The following is a 19192-nucleotide window of genomic DNA, read 5'->3' as shown; positions in this document are numbered from 1 at the left end:
GATTCCAAATCTCACAAAAATGACCTATAGATTACTTTCTAGCAAAATCCCAGCAAGTGGTTTTGTAAATATAGACAAGAACATAATAAATTTTTAATGGAAAGCCAAAAGTAAAGATGGTATGGAAAACTAAATCAATTTTTTAAAAAGAATAAAGGTAGAGGAATCATGTTACCCAATTTTAAGATCTAATGATGGCTACAGTAACCAAGATAGTGTGATGCCTATACTATCACAGACCAATGAGATAATACAGAGCACTCAGAAACTAACCATCACAAATATGCCCAAATGATTTTTGACTAAGGAGTAAACACAATTCAATGGAGGCCAAATAGTCTTTTCAAGAAGTAGAGTCAGAACAACAGAATATACTTAGGCAAAAACACAAGAAAGAAACTCAACCTAAACCTCATAGGGTAATACAAAAATTAACTCAATATAGACTAGGGATTTAAATGTAAAAGTTAAAAATATAAAACTTGTAGAAAATACTCGGGACCTAGAGGCTGCTGAAGAGGATGAGAGGTACCTTAACAACAGTACCATTAATTAATACATCAGAAACGGCTTTGCCAACAGTGGCAATACAAATGTCGTCACTTAAAAGTCATTTGAACCCCTAGAAGGGTTAAAATTGAAGACATGATCATCCTTCTGTACAGTACATATATTTTTTGTACAGTATATTTTTATGAGGTAATAGTATCACATGTAGCTTTAAAAAAAAAGGCAAAGGAGAAATTCCAAAATACCCTGAGGAAAGATACTAGTCACTAGTTTTTATACTGGGGCTAACTTCATGGTGACAACAGTAAAATTCACACAAACCCACATATACGTATGCCTACTTCGTGTTAAAATTCAAGTTAATTTGACAATGAATCTTCACACAATCTTTTTTAAGATTAAAAATGAGATGTGCCCTGGCCAGTGTGGCTGAGTTCATTGGACTATTGTCCTATAAACTAAAAGGTCACGGGTTCGATTCCTGGTCAGGGCACATGCCTAGGTTGTGAGTTCAGTCCTGGTCAGGGCACACACAAGAGGCGACCCATTGATGTTTCTCTCTTAATTAATGTTTCTCTCTCCCTCTTTCCCTCCCTTCATCTCTCTCTAGAATCAATGACCATGTCCTTGGGTGAGGATAAAAAAATGAAATGCATTCTCTGTGTTTTTTTACTTTATCTTATTCTTTTAATTCAGTCACATTTTATTTTGACTCGAATTCAACCCCCAGAAAATTGCTGAAGTGAAAGTCTCTCTAGGGAAGACTGAAGCTTAGAAATCATTCAGAGGGTATAATCAGGATTCATCTGGGGAGGTTACACAGTGACACTGTAATCCTCACCCCACAGAAGAAAAAAGAGAAAAAAATGAACAAGTAGTTCAAGATGAAGATTGAGGTTTAGATGGTTAAAGACATGAAAAAACATTTTTAAAAACCTGAATTCATGAGTACATTTTTTTAGTGTTTATGTTTGTCACTTTCAAAAAGAAATTTAATAGTCTGAGTGGCTTCTTCTGTATCATATGTACATCTTTATCTGAATATAAAAGCATTTCATAATTTAAGCCTTCATATTTCTCAGAGACTCAGGCTGCTCACAGGTAGAGACAATGTTGTAGAACAAAGGCTTTTGATTAGTGTTTTCAAACATCCTCAAAAGCCTGACTCTCCTGATTTTTGACAGAAGTGAATGTATATACAGAACAAATGAGGGAACAAGGCCCTCTGATCTGTGAAAGAAGCTGTGGTTGCATTCATCTTTTTGCCTCTATGTCTCCTCCTTCTTTGTTTAAATACCCCTGAGATAATTTTGCAGCGTAAACTAAGGAGAAAGATGTGGCTTGAAGGTTTTGCTGGATCAAATTTCTGGATGAATTCTCAGATGCAGAATGAGATTCTAGGTTGAGTCAATTTCTAGTATGACTCCTTAGAAGACAAGTGATATCCTGCAACAGGTTTTTGCACAAGGAAGAAAACTGGGGTGGTAGTGGTGAGGCAGGGAGGATTCCCTTTGGTATAAATAGTCACATTCTGACAAAAGACTCACATTAAAAAAATCTTTCCCCAACAGGAGGTTCTCTTTGAGATTGAGGATATCCACTTGTGAAGGGTCTTCCTATTTCTATTCTACTTGACAGGGTTTCTCCCAGTATGAACCCTTTGATGCTGAATGAGAGATGAGCTGCGACCAAAGGCCTTTCCACATTCACTGCACTCATAGGGCTTCTCTCCAGTGTGGATGATGGAGTGTCGAATGAGGCTTGTGCTCCAGCAGAAGGTTTTCCCACACTCCATGCACTCATAGGGCTTCTCTCCACTGTGAATCCGCTGGTGCCGTGTGAGGCCTGACCTGCGGTTAAAGGCCTTCCCACACTCATTGCACTCATAGGGCTTCTCTCCAGCGTGGATGCTGATATGTCGAATGAGATCTTTTCTAGTGCTGAAGGCTTTCTCACATTCTTTACACTCAAAAGGTTTCTCTCCAATATGGGCCCTCTTATGCAAGATAAAAGTATAGCAGTAGGTGAAGGCCTTACCACATTCATTGCACATGAAAGGTTTCTCCCCAGTGTGGATGATGGAGTGTCGAATGAGGTTTGCCCTCTGGCAAAAGGTTTTTCCACACTCCATGCACTCATAAGGTTTCTCTCCACTGTGAATCCGTTGGTGCCGCGTGAGGTATGACCTGCGGTTAAAGGCCTTCCCACACTCACCACACTCATAGGGTTTTTCTTCGGTGTGGATGCTGAAGTGTCGAATGAGGTCTGAACGATTGCTGAAGGCTTTCCCACACTCTTTGCACTCATAGGGTTTCTCTCCAGTGTGGGCCCTCTTATGCAAGATAAACGTGGAGCAGTGGGTGAAGGCCTTTCCACATTCACCACACACATATGGTTTCTCCCCAGTGTGACTCCGCTGGTGCTGCTTGAGGTGTGACCTGCGGTAGAAGGCCTTGCCACATTCTAGGCACGTGTACGGCTTCTCTCCAGTGTGGATGATGTAGTGCTGAATGAGGTCTGTGCTGTCGCAAAAGGCTTTTCCACACTCCTTGCACTCAAAAGGTCTCAGTCCGCTGTGAGTCTGCTGGTGCCATGTGAGGTGTGACCTGCGGTTGAAGGCTTTCCCACACTCCACACACACAAAGGGCTTTTCTCCTGTGTGGATAATGTAGTGTCGAAGAAAACCAGTCTTATCTCGGAAGGCTTTCCCACATTCTTTGCACACAAAGGGTTTTTCTCCTGTGTGGCCCCTGTTATGCAGAACCAAATTGGAGCGGTGGGTGAAGGCCTTTCCGCACTCACTACACACATAGGGCCTCTCTCCAGTGTGGATCCGCTGGTGCCTCGTGAGGTGTGACCGGCGGTTGAAGGCCTTTCCACACTCCAGGCACTCAAAGGGCCTCTCCCCTGTGTGGATCAAGTGGTGCTGCAGGAGGTGGGTGCTCTTGCTAAAGGTTTTCCCACACTCTGTGCATCCATAGGGCTTCACTCCAGTGTGAACTTGCATATGTCGGACCAGGAAACATTTCTTGTTAAACACTTTCCCGCATTCCTCACATGTATAGGTCTGTTTTCCTTCATGAATTAAGGAACCTTTCACTGTTCTGTGTGATTCTCGTTCAGATAAAGCATCTCTTGTACGGCTTCCTGGAGACACAGGCTCCTGCATGGTCAGGGAGTGCAGATCACTGTTTCTCCCTAAACTGCCACATTCAGGGCTCAGTTTCACGAGGAGCTTCTCCCTTGGGAGATCTGTCCCTGGTCTCCAGTAGTAGCCTTCCTGAACTTCTGATGGTTCATCTTGGTATTTGCCTTGCCCCACCTGACTGTTCCCTGAGTCTTGCTGAGTCAGTTGCTCCTGGGGTGAGATGTCCTCAGACAAGGCCTGGTGGGAAGGGCAGGGCTCTGTGGTCTTGGGTTTTGTGCTGTCACCTGAAGGGAATTTGGAATTCAATACACAAAAGGGTTTATTAATGATGGAAATGCAGAAGAAACAAAATCACCATTTCAGTGAGAACAAGGAGAGTAAAATGGTTGTTTGAAGCTGCTGTGTTTTCAGATCTGAAACTCAGGTTTCCAATTCCTTTTTTTAGTTCTTAGACTCTTGAAACCTTGAGAGGGGAGACCCAGAGGGAAAGGACAGATGTGGGGCAGAGTGTCTAGAGACCAGGGGCACCTGTACAGCTGAGATGGGAGTCAGGAAGGCCAGGAAGGCTTCCTTGATGGCGTGTGTGCCTTATGAGCAGAGTTCTACAAGAGTGATAGAAGTGGCCAGAGAAAGTGGGAAGCCCACCTCAGCCTTAGGACATAGAATGGGGGGGGGGGCAGGGAAGCAAAAACAAAAACCAGTCTTCTCAGAATCAGGGAACAACAGTGCCTAAGAGTACAGGGTTGGTGAAAGTGGGGCCCCCAACAGGATTAGTGTCCTTACAAGAAAAGACAGGACAGCTTGCTTCTTCTCTCTGCCACATGAGAACAGAACAAGAATATGACCACCTGCAAACCAGGGAGTGGGCCCTCACCAGGTCTGCCAACACCTTGATCTTGGACTTCCTAGTCTCCAGAACTGTCTGAGGCATTCTTGTTACAACAGCCCAGATAGACTAAGATAGTAGGGTGTGAGTAATGTTCTCATTCTTGAGTCTGGTGATGTTAAGTGCATTATTTTCAAAAAGAAATGAATCCGTAAATAAACAATTTAATTAATAATCAATCAGTCAAGGTCCCTCATGAATCAGGGATGGCAATGTGTCATAAACCAAGGTTTACAACACATTGTAAACCTTGTTATTACTCAAGCAATAAACCTGAGTTCCACTTAACAAAAGGTGAGGGCACATGGGTACTGTGGTTAAGATCATGGTCTCTGACCACAAAAACTCTAGGTTCAAGTTCCAGAAAAACTCACTATTAGCTTTGTGGCACCTGGTAAGGTACTCTAATTCCATAAGCCTTCATTTTCTCTTTTTCTTCTTCTTCTTCTTTTTTTAAATATAGTTGATTGATTATGCCATTACAATTGTCCCATTTTCCCCTTTCACTCCCCTCCACCCTGTATACCCTCTCCCACCCACTTCCCCCTCCTTTAGTTCATGTCCATGTGTCATACTTATAAGTTCTTCAGCTTCTGCATTTCTCATACTATTCTTACCCTCCCCCTATCTATTTTCAACCTACAATCTATGCTACTTGTTCTCTGTACCTTTTCCCCCTCTCTCCTCCTCCCACTCCCCTGTTGCTAAGCCTCCATGTGATCTCCATTTCTGTAGTTCTGTTCCTGTTCTAGTTGTTTGCTTAGTTTCTTTTGGTTTTGCTTTAGGTGTGGTTGTTAATAATTGTGAGTTTGCTGTCCTTTTCCTATACATGTTTTTTTTTACCTTGTTTTCTTAGATAAGTCCCTTTAACATTTCATAAAATAAGGGCTTGGTGATGATGAACTCCTTGAACTTGACCTTATCTGAGAAGCACTTTATCTGCCCTTCCATTCTAAATGAAAGCTTTGCTGGATAGAGTAATCTGGGATATAGGTCCTTGTCTTTCTTGACTTGGAATACTTCTTTCCAGCCCCTTCTTGCCTGTAAGGTCTCTTTGGAGAAATCAGCTGACAGTCTGATGGGAACTCCTTTGTAGGTGACTGTTCCCTTATCTCTTGCTGCTTCTAGGATTCTCTCCTTAATTTTTACCTTGGCTAATGTAATTATGATGTGCGTTTCTGTGTTCCTCCTTGGGTCCAACTTCTTTGGGACTCTCTGAGCTTCCTAGACTTCCTGGAAGTCTATTTCCTTTGCCAGAATGGGGAAGTTCTCCTTTATTATTTGTTGAAATACGTTTTTGATCTGTTGCTCTACCTCTTCCCCTTCTGGTACCCCTATAATTTGGATGTTGGAATGTTTAAAGATGTCCTGGAGGTTCCTAAGCCTCTCCTCGTTTTTTTGAATTCTAATTTCTCCATTCTTTCCTGTTTCATTGTTTTTTTCTTCCTTCTGGTCCACTCTATTGTTTTGAGTCCCAGTTTCCTTCCCATCACTATTGGTTCCCCATGTATCTTCCTTCATCTCTTTTATGGTAACCTCCATTTGTTCATCTAATTTGCGACCAAAATCAACCAATTCTGTGAGCTTCCTGATCACCAATGTTTTGAACTGTGCATCTGATAGGTTAGCTATCCCTTGGTCGCTCAAAGGATGAGTTCTGGGGCACTGATTTGTGCTTCTGTTTGAGCCATCTCTCTCCCTCTCTTTTTTTTTGGTCTGGTCGCTCCTGTTAGGGTGAGGGGTGGAGCCTTAGGTGTTCACCAGGGCTGGGCACCCCAGTCGTTAGATTGTGACATTGTATGTGAGGGCGGGGTCAAGAGGGAACAATGGCGGTAGCTCCATTCTCCATGGGACCTCAGTCCTTTCCCTGGGATCCTTGGTTGCACACTCTGCCCTGCTCCACAATCACTGCTTCAACTGTGTCTGTCAGCTGCCGCTTGTGTACTCAGGGTCCACCTGCTTCGATCTTGTGTGCCCCAGATGCCTTATGCCCCCAATTCTCCCTGTTCTCTGAGCCTCGACCCGTGCCCGGCTGCTTGTCTCCGCCCCTCCTACCGGTCTGGATAAACGGGTCTATTTCAACTTCTTGGCTGTGCAACTTCCATTCAGATAAATTTTCTGTCAGTTCTGGGTGTTATTCTGCCTCTAAATTGTTGTTGTTCCAATCTTGATTGTGCGTGGAGGTACGGTGCGTCCACTATGCCTCCATCTTGCTGGAAGTCCCATTTTCTGTTTTAAATAATAAAGCTAAAAATAGAGCCTGCCTTATAGAACTGTGGGCTGGAGGAGTTTTATACATTGCATACACCATGCTCTGTACAGTGTCAGACACCAAACAAAAAAAATTAATGCATGTTAACTTTAATTTTTTATTATGGGTTAGCCACATAATGCACTTCTGGACCTAGCTGGGAAATATTTTAAGAATGTGTGAACTAACATTGGAGAGTATTAACAGTAGAAAGAATGGGTTGTGAGATGTTTGATGAACCAATGTTAGAGTGGTCACCAGAGTGAGAAGAGAATGAAGGTCTAGTGAGAACAGGGTCAGAGAATCTAAGGGGTCCAAACACTTGAGTACAGTACCACCTAGATGTCTGTGCTGTGTTCATGAGCTCATGTGCATGGAGGTTACAAGGGTCGGCTCAGGAGCAAGAACACCTCAGCTCTAATTCTGCCTGTACAGATATAAAATCTTATAAAATCTTAATTCTGTGTGTACAGAGTCAGCTGACACTGGACAGATTCTTTAGCTGTTCCCGTTCCAACTTCCTTTCCTGGAAGACAGGAGACTCTCCGTCTCTGTCTCCCAAGCTGTTGTGAGGATCAAGCGAGAAGATGCCTGTAAGCTCTTGGCACAATATCAGATTACTGAGCTGCAAGAGCTCAGTAAGTCATGGGCCAGGCTGTATTTGAGAATTAGCAGCAGAGTAGCGACCATGTAAGGAGCAGCTTCCAAGCTGTGGTTGGTGCAGAGGAACCTCCATCAGGGCCTTAAAGAGCAAAGGTAATGACTTTACCAAGTGCTGGTGAAGATGGGGAGTGATGGATTTTCTCACCTATGAGTTGTGGAAATATGAGGGAGCAGCCACTCTGCTCAACAGTCTGTGAGTTTCTATGAAAGTTGAATGCACTCTTACCTCGTAATCTGTACCTCTCATAGAAATCAGTTCTTACATGTACCAAAAAACATGACAAAAATATTCTCTGGCCCTGGTTGGTGTGGCTCAGTTGGTTGGAGCATTGTCCTATAAACCAAAAAGTCACAGGTTCCATTCCTAGTCAGGACACATGTTGGGGTTGTGGGTCTGGTCCCCAGTTGCAAGAGGCAACTGATAGATGTTTCTCTCTCATATTGATGTTTCTCTACCTCTAGGCAGGGGTTATTCAGCAGAAGAGGCTATGGAGGTCATGAGCCCAATGAGGTGCTAGAGATACTGTATTGACCTAGATGGTAATTACAAAGGTTCATACATATGCAAAAGTTTATCATGTTGACCTCTTCAGATTTTTGCACAATGCGGCATAGGAGTTAAACCTCCTTTAAAAATTACAAGAGCCCTACCTGGTGTGGCTCAGTGGACTGAGTGCTGGCCTGCAAATCAAAGGGTTACTGGTTCGATTCCCAGTCTAGGGCACATGCCTGGGTTGCAGGCCAGGTCCCGGGTAGGGCGTGCATGAGAGGCAACCACACACTGATGTTTCTCTCCTTCCCTTCCCCCCTCTAAAATAAAATAAATACATAATTTTTAAAAAGTGCAAGAAATATCTCTGGCTGGTGTGGCTTAGTGGATTGAGTGCCGGCCTGTGAACCAAAGAGTCGCTGGTTTAATTCCTAGTCAGGGCACATGCTTAGGTTGTGGGCCAGGACCCCAGCAGGGGGCATGTGAGAGGCAATCACAATACTGGTATTTCTCTCTCTCTCCTTTCCTCCCCATCTCTCTAAAAATAAATAACTCTTAAAAAAATAGCACAAGAATTCACAGTAAATGGGAGGCATGATATGCAAGTGTAGACATCTCTTGTAAGAACAGACAACTTCTGCAAGAAGAGCAATTGTCCACGGAAAGGAGAGTTGATGTTGGTGTCAAGCCATCAGAGAGGCATCAGCACCCTTTATTGACTTTCCTCAAATGTGAGGCATTGAGCATATTTTTACACTGTGTAGAGAATGGATAAAGTTACAGAAGAGGGAGAAAAGAAGTGAAGAGGGAGCTTCCCGGAGAAGGTGTGATCTAGAGTCTGGGGTAGGAGCTGGTGGTGATCAGAGTGAGACTTTCCCAGGTAGGTAAGAAGAGAAGTTACATAGAGAAGACATTTAGATTTAGAAGCAACACAGGAAGAAGGCTCTGTTTTATTTTCCTCTTTTTTTAAAAGATTTTATTTATTTATTTATTTTTAGAGAGAGGAGAAGAAAGGAAGAAAGAGAGGGAAACACAAACGTGTGAGAGATACATTGACTGGTTGCCTCTTGAATGCCTCCAACCAGGGACCTGGACTGCAGTCCAGGCACGTGCCCTGACTGGGAATCAAACCAGCGACCTTTCAGTTCACAGGCTGGTGCTCAACCCACTGAGCCACACCAGCCAGGGTAAGACTCCATTTTTTACATGAAACTGCTGAGACAGCAATGATACAGCAAGATCATACAACCTCCCTGGGGCCATAAGGCTACTGTGTGTTACAGCTTGCTTTATGCCAGACAACTGGAGCTGAGAAAACAAAGGTACCTCATACACCCCAGGACTTCTCCCAGGAGTGGTAAAGGGCTGTAGAATGGGAGACAGAAGGACAACAGATTAAAGGTTCCATGGATCCCAAGCCTCCATAGAGGCTACAACAACAGAATCACCACAAATGGAGAGGCAATGGTGACTTTACTGTCTGCAAGTGGCTGTGACCCCTGACCTGGCCAGCTGTTGGCACCCACCTGGGCAGGAGCTTGGGGAGAGTCCTCTCTTCAACATCTGTAACTTCAGGCTGTGCTCCCATAGGTAGATCAGTTCCGGTTTAGACAAAGGACAGCCTGTTCACAGGAAAGAAAGAAGAAATGGTGATCTGGGTAAGAATAAAGAAAACATCTCAGTCTAGTCTGGGACTTTAGGATGTGGAGGAGACCTTGGAATGAAGGTGCTCCCATCCATGCAAACAAAATGCTGCAGCCTGGAAACCAACTGCAAAAACAGCATTGTTGGGCCCACACACTGTAGACATCAGGGCTGGCTACATAGACAGCACCCATTCTCTTTGATTTCTATCCTATGTCTAAATGGTACCTCAACACCATTCAGACATATCTCCTGAAGAGCCTTTTTAGTTAATCCAAGTCAGAGGCCTCAACCTCCCTGTGCATCAGCAACCTTGGGGGCACCTGGTTACCACCACACAGAGCAATTCAAACAAAATCTTACCCAGTTGGTGTGGTTCAGTGGATTGAATACTGGCCTGTGAACCAAATGGTTGCTGATTTAATTACCAGTCAGGGCACATGCCTGGGTTATGGGCCAGGTCCCCAGTTAGGGGAGTGCAAGAGGCAACCAAATGACATCTCTTATACCATTGTTTCTCTCCCTCTTCCTCCCTTCCTTCCCATCTCTCTAAAAATAAATAAATAAAATCTTAAAAAAAGATATCTCTGGGGTAAGGCTTGGGCACTAGTAGACGCCACACATTTGCCAGGTGGAGGTAGCCCACCTGAGAAGTCTCTGTCATCTCACAGATGGCACCCCTGATCACGGGCGGTCTGAGATCAGCACATGACCTATACTAGTCACCCTGAGCAGAGAAAAGTTTTATTCCAGAAAGGGCCAAGGGAGGCACCTGCAGCCCCTGTTGTCCTCACAACTCCTGTTAGGGAACCAGCCTGAACAGTAGGACTGAGAACAGGAAGGTAAAATAAAAATGTTTACTTGTCTTAACTGACCAAGCAAAACAGTGGGTTCAAAATCATACCAACAATGTATTGGATTATCTATCTATCTATCTATATCATATGTATGTATGTGTGTGTGTACATATATATGCTTAAATATAAGTAAAATAAATGACAGCAGTAATGCAAATAACAGGAAGGAGGAATTAGAATTTTTTTAAGGTTTTATTTAGTTATTTTTAGAGAGAGGGGAAATGGGAAAGAAACAGAGGGAGAGAAACATTGATGTGAGAGACAATCATTGATCAGTTGCTTCTCATATGCACCCTGACTGAGGACCAAACCTGCAACCCAGGCATGTGCCCTGACTGAGAATGGAACTGGCAACCCTTCGTTTTGGAGGATGATGCGCAACCAACAGAGCCACACTGGTCAGAGTGGAATTAGGATTATTTTTGTTACAAGGACTCAAGCTACCTGTGAAGTAGTATACTGTGAAAGTGGACTTAGATTAGTTAAATGAATATTGCAAACTCTAGGGCAACTACTAAAAAAAAGTGAAAAAAAAAGTATAAGTCGTATACTAGAAAAGAAGAGAAAATGGAATAATACAAAATACTCAACTGAAACCACAAAAGGCAGAGAAAGAGTGGAAGAACAAAACAGGAACAAAGAACATGGACAACAAATAAAGAACAATAACAAATCTGGTAGATATTAATGTAACTATCAATAATCACTTGGAATATCAAAAGTCTAAATGCTCCAATCACAAAACAAGAACAAACTGCATGTTTTCTACAAGAAACCCACTGTAAATATAAAGACACATATAGATTAAAAGTAAATGGATGGAGAACATATCATGCTACCACTAATCAGAGAATGCAGTAGTAGAGCAGACTTAAAACAAGGAAAGTGATCAGAGGTAAAGAAGGGCATTACATATATGATAAAGGGGCAAATTTTCCAAAAGACAAAAACATCCTTAATGTGTATGTGCCTAAAAACTAATCACAGAATCAAATTATATGAGGCGAAAACTAATAAGAATAACAAGGAGAAACAAATGAATCCACACATCACAGCTGTAAACAACAGTGCTTGTCAGAAATGGACAGATACAACAGACATGAAATCAGTAATGACACAGTTGTAATCAATACATCAATTAATTGGATTAACTGACAGCTACAGACTACTTTATCCAACTGCAGAATATACATTCATCTCAAGCTCACATGAAATATTTACCGTGACAGATCATATTCTGGTCCATAAAACACACCTTAACAGATTTTTGAAAGAATAGAACTCACACAATGTCTTCTCTCAGACCACAAAGGAATTAATTAGAAATCAATAAGGGAAAGATAACTTGAAATTCTCCAAATACATGGAGATTAAGCAACATGCTTCTAAATAACAAATGAGTCTACGAAGCAATCTCAAGAAAGTAAAAAAGTATTTTGAACTAAATGAAAATATAACTTAGCAAAACTTTTGAGATGTACTGAAAGCAATACTTAGAGGAAAATTTATAGTACTAAATGCATATTTAAAAAAAAAATCTAAAGCCAATTATATAAATTTCTACCTTAGAAAAGCAAGAACAAATTAAATACAAAGTAAACAGTACAGAAAAGTAAGAATTAGAACAGAAATCAGTGAAATTGAAAACAAGAAATCAATACAAAAAAAAAAATCAGTAAAACCAGAAGCTGGTTCTCTGAAAAGATCAATAGCATTGGTAAGCTTCTAGAGAGACTAAGAAAAAAAAAAGAAAGAGAACACAAATTCCTAATATCAGCAATGAAAGAGGGGGCATCACTACAGGTCATATGGACATTAAGAGAATATTAAAATACTATTAACAACTCCATGCTTACAAATTTGATAACCAAGGTGAAATGAAACCAATTACATGAATGACACAATCTGCTAAAATTCACACAAGAAGAAACAGACAATCTTAATAGAGCTATATCTGTTAAGGAAATGGAATAATCAAAACTTTCCAAAAGAAAAAGTACTAGCTCGGATGGGTTCACTGATGAATTCTACAATACACTAAAGGAAGAAACTATACCAATTCCCTAGAATCTCTTCCAGAGACAGAAGCAGAAGGGATATTTCCAGACTCTATCTAGGAAGCCAGCATTACTCTAATACCAAAACCAGATAAAGACATTCAGGAAAAATGCAATATCTCTCATGAATATAGATGCAAAAAATCCTCCACAAAAATATTAGCAATTCAAACCCAACAATGTATAAAAACATTATACACCACAACCAAGTAGAATTTATCCCGGAGATGCAAACTTGGCTCAACATTCAAAAATCAGTTAATGTAATCCATCACACCAACAGGTGAAAAAAAGAAAGATCATACAAACATATCAATAGATGCAGAAAAGCATTTGATAAAACCCAACATCCATTCCATTAAAAAAAAAAGACAACTCTCAGCAAACTAGGAATAGAGAGGAAATTCCTTAAATTGATAAAGAACATCTACAGAAACCCCTACAGCTAATATCCCACTTAAAGGTGAGAAACTTGAAGCTGTCCCACTAAGATCAAGAAAAAGGCAAGGATATCTTTTATCAGCACAGGTTTTCAACATTGTACTGAAAATACCAGCTAATGCAGTAAGACAAGAACATGAAATAAAACATATTCAGATTGGATAGTAAGAAATAAAACTGTCTTTTTTATTTTTTAAGACTTTATTTATTTATTTTTAGAGAGGGAAGGGAGGGAATGAGAGAGAGAGAGAGAAACATCAATGTGCAGTTGCTGGGGGCTGTGACCTGCAACCCAGGCATGTGCCCTTACTGGGACTCGAACCTGCGACACTTTGGTTCGCAGCCCACACTCAATCCACTGAGCTATGCCAGCCAGGGCTAAAACTGTCTTTATTGGCAGATGACAAGATCATATATACAGAAAATTCAAAATAATCAATGAAAGACTTCTAGAACTAATAAGCAATTATAGCAAAGTTGCAGGATACAAGATTAACATACAAAAGTCAATTGCTGGAATGACACACAGAAGGTTGGCATGGCCCCTGTGCAAGGATGACACACAAATTCATGCAGTGTTCCATAGTTTTTTAAGTCAATGGCTTTCCTATATAGCAATAATAAACGAGTGGAATTTGAAATTTAAAACACATTACCAGGCACATAAAAACCTGCACATGGACATTTATAGCAGCTTTATTCATAACTGCTAAAACTTGGAAGCAACAGACATGTTCTTCAGTAGGTAAATGGATAAAGGATATTGTACATCCACACAATGGAATATTACTCAAAGCTAAAAAGAAATGAGTTATTGAGCCATGAAAAGACATGGAGGAATCTTAAATACGTATTACTCAGTGAAAGAAGCCAATCTGAAACTATATTACAATCTGGAAAACACAAATGGAGTCAATAAAAAGATCACTGGTTGCCAGGTGTTGGTGGAGGAGCAAATACAAATATACAGGGCAAACAGGATGTTTACTGCAGCAAAAATACTGTGTATGATATTGTAAGAATGGATACATGTCATTCATTATACATTTGTCCAAACCTACAGAATGTAAAATAGCAAGAGTGAACCCTAATGTAAACTGTGGACTTTGGGTGATTATAATGTGTCAGTGTAGGTTCATCAGCTTTAACAAATGTACCACTCTCGTGGGAATGTTGATAATATGGGGAGGCAAAGGGTTTATGAGAAATCTCTGTACCTTCCTCTTGATTTTAATGTTAATGTAAAACAGTTGTAAAAACAGCCTTTAAAAAGCAATTACCATGTATAGGATATAACATATCCCAGTGTCTGCGCCAAGCAAATTTAAAAACATTTTTAAATGGAATTTAATATAGGCACTAATTTAGAAAAAAAAAGACATTTAAAATATCGATCTTTTCATTCAGAAACAAGGAGTCTTCATTGATCTATGTAATTTTTCAGGTCCTAATAAGCAAAATGTTGTATTATTCTTCCTTCCATGAAAAGTTCCATTTTAGGATTTCTGTACAGTATCCACATGAAGTATATAATGTGCTCAGCACCATTTTATACATGAAGAAACCAAGGCTCAGGCGGATAAAGTGATTGGTTGAAATCATGAAATAAATGCCTCAGCTGAGATGGAAACCAGGGTCTAGCCATTTGTGGCATCTGGCCTACTTAACTACAAAGCCATACAACACTGTTCTAGAAAATGCTGAATCCAAGTGAGGATAATGACCATGACAATGAGGACAATGATGAGATCATTAAGAGTAGTGAGCAGCAGGGGTCACAACTGCTAACCCTGCAGACAGCAAGGTATCACCAGGTATTGTTCTAAGACATTTACTTTCAAAACAGCCCTGTGAAGCAATACTGTATTATCTCATTTTACCTATGAGATAACTGAAGCCCAGAAGGCTTTAGTATCTTGCCCAGGAACACACAGCTCAAAAGTAGCAAAGCAGTACTAGACACCAAAAGTTGGGTACCAGACCCTCATCTTCTAAGTGCTACGGTAAGGAAGAAATGGAGAACACTCCTGTATAGGGACAGCAGACTCAGACCAAGTAGGCTGTGGTGGTAAGAGGAGAGTGTGAGCAAGAGAATTCAATTCCCAGGACAGAGGGCACAGAGGAAAGGGTAGACTTATGGAGGTCAGACTTCAGCATTTCAAGAACCACTAAAAATAAAAATTGGGGATGTGGCCAAGTGGGTCAATTGGTTGGAGCATTGTACTATGCACCAAAAGGTTAGGTTGCAAGTTCAGTCTTGGTCATGGCACCTACAGAAGGCGACTGATTGATGTTTCTCTCTCACATCAATGTTTCTCTCTCCTTTCCTCTAAAATCAGTGGCCATATACTCAGGTGAGGATTAAAAATACATATATACATACATAAATAGGTAATTTAAAAAATAAATAAATAAAAATTGGGAATTCCACATAGTGATTTGTTCAAATTGAGACATTTGCACAAATGTCAAATATCATCTATTATCAATATTTCACACACAAAAAAAGACTGTCTATCAAAAAATGCAGAGCTTTTCAGTGAAGATGTACCTCTCAAATTGACCAGATTAAGCTTTACAAGAGACTCACTGCAATGGCCCTATTTTCCTTACTTGCTGGGGAGCATGCTGGGAGAATTAAATGAGTGGAGAGAAACAATGAAAATACACAGAAAGAAGCAGAGATGAGAAATGTCTGGGTTACCACTTCCTTCTATAAAACAGATGGGTCAGAAAAAGCCATTGTGAAAAGACAGTGACAGAAGCTGACCCACAGAGAGAAGCCAGGACAAGATCATGCTCCTCTAAGTCCCTATGCCAGTCCCTCAATGAGCCCCGCTGGAACGTCTGCCTTTGTATTCTGTGAGGCACCTCCACTTCCTCCCAACACATCCTTATTCTTTGGCTGTGACCAAAGGACAAATTATGTTTTTTTGCCCAATGTGACTGAAGCTGGAGGTTGGAGGGTATGCAGACTACAGAGGCCTTCTTGACCAGCCAGGCCTGGAGACAGAGGGCAAAATGAAGGAGGTGACAGGTCCTCTACTTGGCAGAGCTAGGGAGGACTCACCCAGAGACACCAGGAGCATGCAGGTCTCCAGCATCACCTCCTGGTACAGTGTCCTCTGGGCCAGGTCCAACTGCCCCCACTCCTCACGGGTGAAGGTCACAACCACATCCTCGAAGGTCACAGACACCTGGAAAATCAAACAGAGGCAGCAGTATTGGTCTTGGGACTACTGGATTAGTTCAGAGATGTACCTCTTAATGTAAAAGGTGCAAAGAGACCAAACACCTCCTGAGGGTGGAGCCCTGTGCTGGGCTCAGGGAGGCAGACACTGCTTTGCACTGTTGACAGCTGGGTAGGAGACAGAAGCATACTATGTGGAGCCAATGGAAAGGACACTGGATCAGGACCATCCTATGTGGACTGTGAAGCACAGAATGGTGAGGACTCTGAGATGTCAAAGGAATGGAAATGGATATTAATAACGAAAAAAATACCAATAATAATTACAGCAACTGCACTTAACACTCACTGGTCCTTACTGTGTGCCTGCCTTGTGCTGAGGGCTTTCTCTCTGGTGTGTTAAAGTACCTGAAGTCCCTGACTCTGAAATTATGTTGAGATGTAAATGTAACATTTTCAAAATCAACACTTGCCTCCAAAGTGAACATGGGACTGCCCTTCATTTCTCAGAACCTTGATTCTGGATCAACACAATAATTCTCACTGAGCAACAAGTTATAAGAATTAAAATATAGCCCTGGTTGGCATGGTTCGGTGGATTGAGTCCTGGCTTGTGAACCAAAAGGATACTAGTTCACTTCCCAGTCAAGGCACATGCCTGGGCTGCAGTCCAGGGCATGTGAGAGGCAACAGATTGATGTTTCTCTCACATGTCTATGTTTCTCTTCCTCTCTTTCTCCCTCCCTTCCCCTCTCTCTAAAAATAAATACAATCTTAAGAAAAGAATTCAAAATATATGTATATTTGTAAAAAAAACACTGGGGTGACTGGTCACAGCCTATGAAGTCAATACCATCATCATCTTCATGCCCATCAGAGACCTGCAGTCCAGGGAGCTCTACCATTCACCCAAAGTTTACATGTGTCATGAGCAGAGGCAAAATTTAAACACATGTCCTTCTAGTCCATAGTCTAATGTCATAACCCTGACACTCCTCCATTACCAAAGTAAAACCACAGTTGATGAAGATGGAAACCACTTCAAATAAATTTCTCAGTTCCATTCATCTCAGCCACCATGAAAAATATTTCTGTGGACATGGACAGAAGAACAGACTCATGACCACTCACCCACCTCACAGGAGAGCTACCTGAAGTGGCGGTACCTGATTGGGAAGTGGCAGGAACAGCTCCCATTCTGCACCCTGCAGAATCCCAGGGAGCATCCTCAACGAGCCATCATTTCTTTATTCTACCTGAGTCCTGACAGCTTGTACTCCTGAGGAAAGAATACTTTAGGACCAGGGACAGGAGCTGCTGAAGACAATGCAAACTGTGTACAGAAGCTACGAAATCAGAACAGGGTGATATCTACCCTGGCTGAGCATGGAACATTCAGCAAATGACCACACAGTCTGGCACTCCCAGGGCATGTCTGAGCAGATGGTGAAGAGGAGAGCACACAGGGGCTGTGGTACCCTCACAGATCCTCTGAGAACTCCTTAAACTAGCAATATACCTTCTTTCTGTCCACCCACTTCCACCTGCAGAAATGCATGTCCCCCATTCATGCTCAAGAGCATCTATGGGAAGGAATCTAGCTAGGTTTGCAAAGTTTACTTTATGTATTAGCTGCAGGCCTCCCTATACACTGTTTCTAGAAAAGAGAGTTAAAATACAGACTGCTGAAGTCACATACTAGTTATTAGTTTCGGCCACTTAAGGACCACGGTGAATTTGGGCCTCAGGTAGTTCTTGTCCGAAGCAATGATAATAACAGAACTCAGCTCTGAGGACTGAAGATGAAGTGAGATGATATATTATGCCTGCCTGTCAGCCCACATAAAGGACTCAATGCTTTTTGGCTGTTCTCTCTTTGCTCCCACAACGCTCTAACCAACCGAGCCACCTCGCCAGAACCGGCCTTCTCAAAATAGGTGACATCTGGGCAGAAGCCACAAAGCCGTGCAGAGACATTGGAAGAGTCTCCAGGCAAAGGCCAGTGCACGGTCATAGGCAAGGAATGGAAGATGACGAAGCAACGGTGAGGCTCGTGTGCCCGCAAAACAATGACCCGGAAGGTCAGAGGTCGGCTGGGGGCGGGGTACGGACCTGCAGATCAAAGTGGCGTCAGGATTTACGGACGTGATGGGAGCCCCGGAAAGGAAGTATCATTCGTTCTCCGTCCACTGACTGAAAACATGTCACAGACGCGACACTGTTATAAATAAACGAAAAGGACAAAGAGGAATCCAATGGCTGACTTAGGGTCCATCCTGCCCAAGAGCCCCCTAAGAACCAGCAATGCCCAAACCATCGCCCACGCACCTGCGCTGGGTCTAAGCACGCAGCCGCCATGACGCGACCCTGTGGACGTAGCGGGTCCGGAGAGGCGGCGACCGAGGTAGTTCCCACCGCCTCAGGCAACCGTCAAGAGCGGGTGACGGCGGCTGACGAACGCACTCGGAATCCAGTTTCCCCGTGTATGACGCACACGAGGCCCACGGCGTCGCTTCAGGGCTGCAGGGACCGAGGTGGGGGTCCCAGCGGGCGCTCAAGGGTCGCGCCTTCCCGGTGCCGGCCCAGGAAACCCACTGAACCCATCGCTCCAGATCCCACAGCCAGGAAAGGGCGACTAGGCCCAGGAAGATGACGTTTATCAGAGGGACAGGAGGTCCCTCCCCAGTCGGCGCGGTCCACAGGAAACGGCCTTTTCTTGGGCCGTTATTGGCCCAGCGCCCGCGCAGACACGCGCCGAGCAGCCTCCTGGGTTATGTAGTTTTGTCTTACCACCGTGTGTCGGTAACTGTCTAAGTACATCTTCTCCTTCAAAGCCCGCATCGCCGTGTCAGACCTGCCTCTTCACTGTGGGCACTCTGGGGGAACAAGGGGAAGAGCAATCGAGACTCAGAAGGCAAAGACCTTCTCCCGGAGCCGTGGCGGGTGCAAAGCCCCGGAATCAACCCTGGGCTCCCGATTCTCTTGGAACGTAACAGCCAAAAGAACGCCGGAAGTCCCGCCCCGACACTTCACCAAACTCTCAGACTGGGACCTC

At 42.8% G+C, this 19192-nt stretch overlaps 1 protein-coding gene and 1 pseudogene across 1 annotated transcript; one reads left to right on the top strand and one right to left on the bottom strand.

Moving 5' to 3' along the window:
• Positions 1-1210: 1210 nt before the first annotated feature.
• Positions 1211-19047, bottom strand: ZNF543 (zinc finger protein 543). The gene is made up of 4 exons (XM_028529376.2): positions 18466-19047; positions 16018-16144; positions 9475-9570; positions 1211-3942 (listed from the first exon to the last, which is right to left on the bottom strand). Exons 1-4 carry the CDS (start codon positions 18493-18495, stop codon positions 2138-2140), a joined length of 2058 nt encoding a protein of 685 aa, XP_028385177.1. The 5' UTR covers positions 18496-19047; the 3' UTR covers positions 1211-2137.
• LOC114511769 lies at positions 13438-13537 on the top strand (annotated as a pseudogene).
• Positions 19048-19192: the final 145 nt, after the last annotated feature.

This window comes from Phyllostomus discolor, chromosome 12 (assembly GCF_004126475.2).
Source record: "Phyllostomus discolor isolate MPI-MPIP mPhyDis1 chromosome 12, mPhyDis1.pri.v3, whole genome shotgun sequence".
Taxonomy (NCBI): domain Eukaryota; kingdom Metazoa; phylum Chordata; class Mammalia; order Chiroptera; family Phyllostomidae; genus Phyllostomus; species Phyllostomus discolor.
Note: the sequence above shows the minus strand (reverse complement) of the source record. Positions and strands in the feature narration are given on the sequence as shown.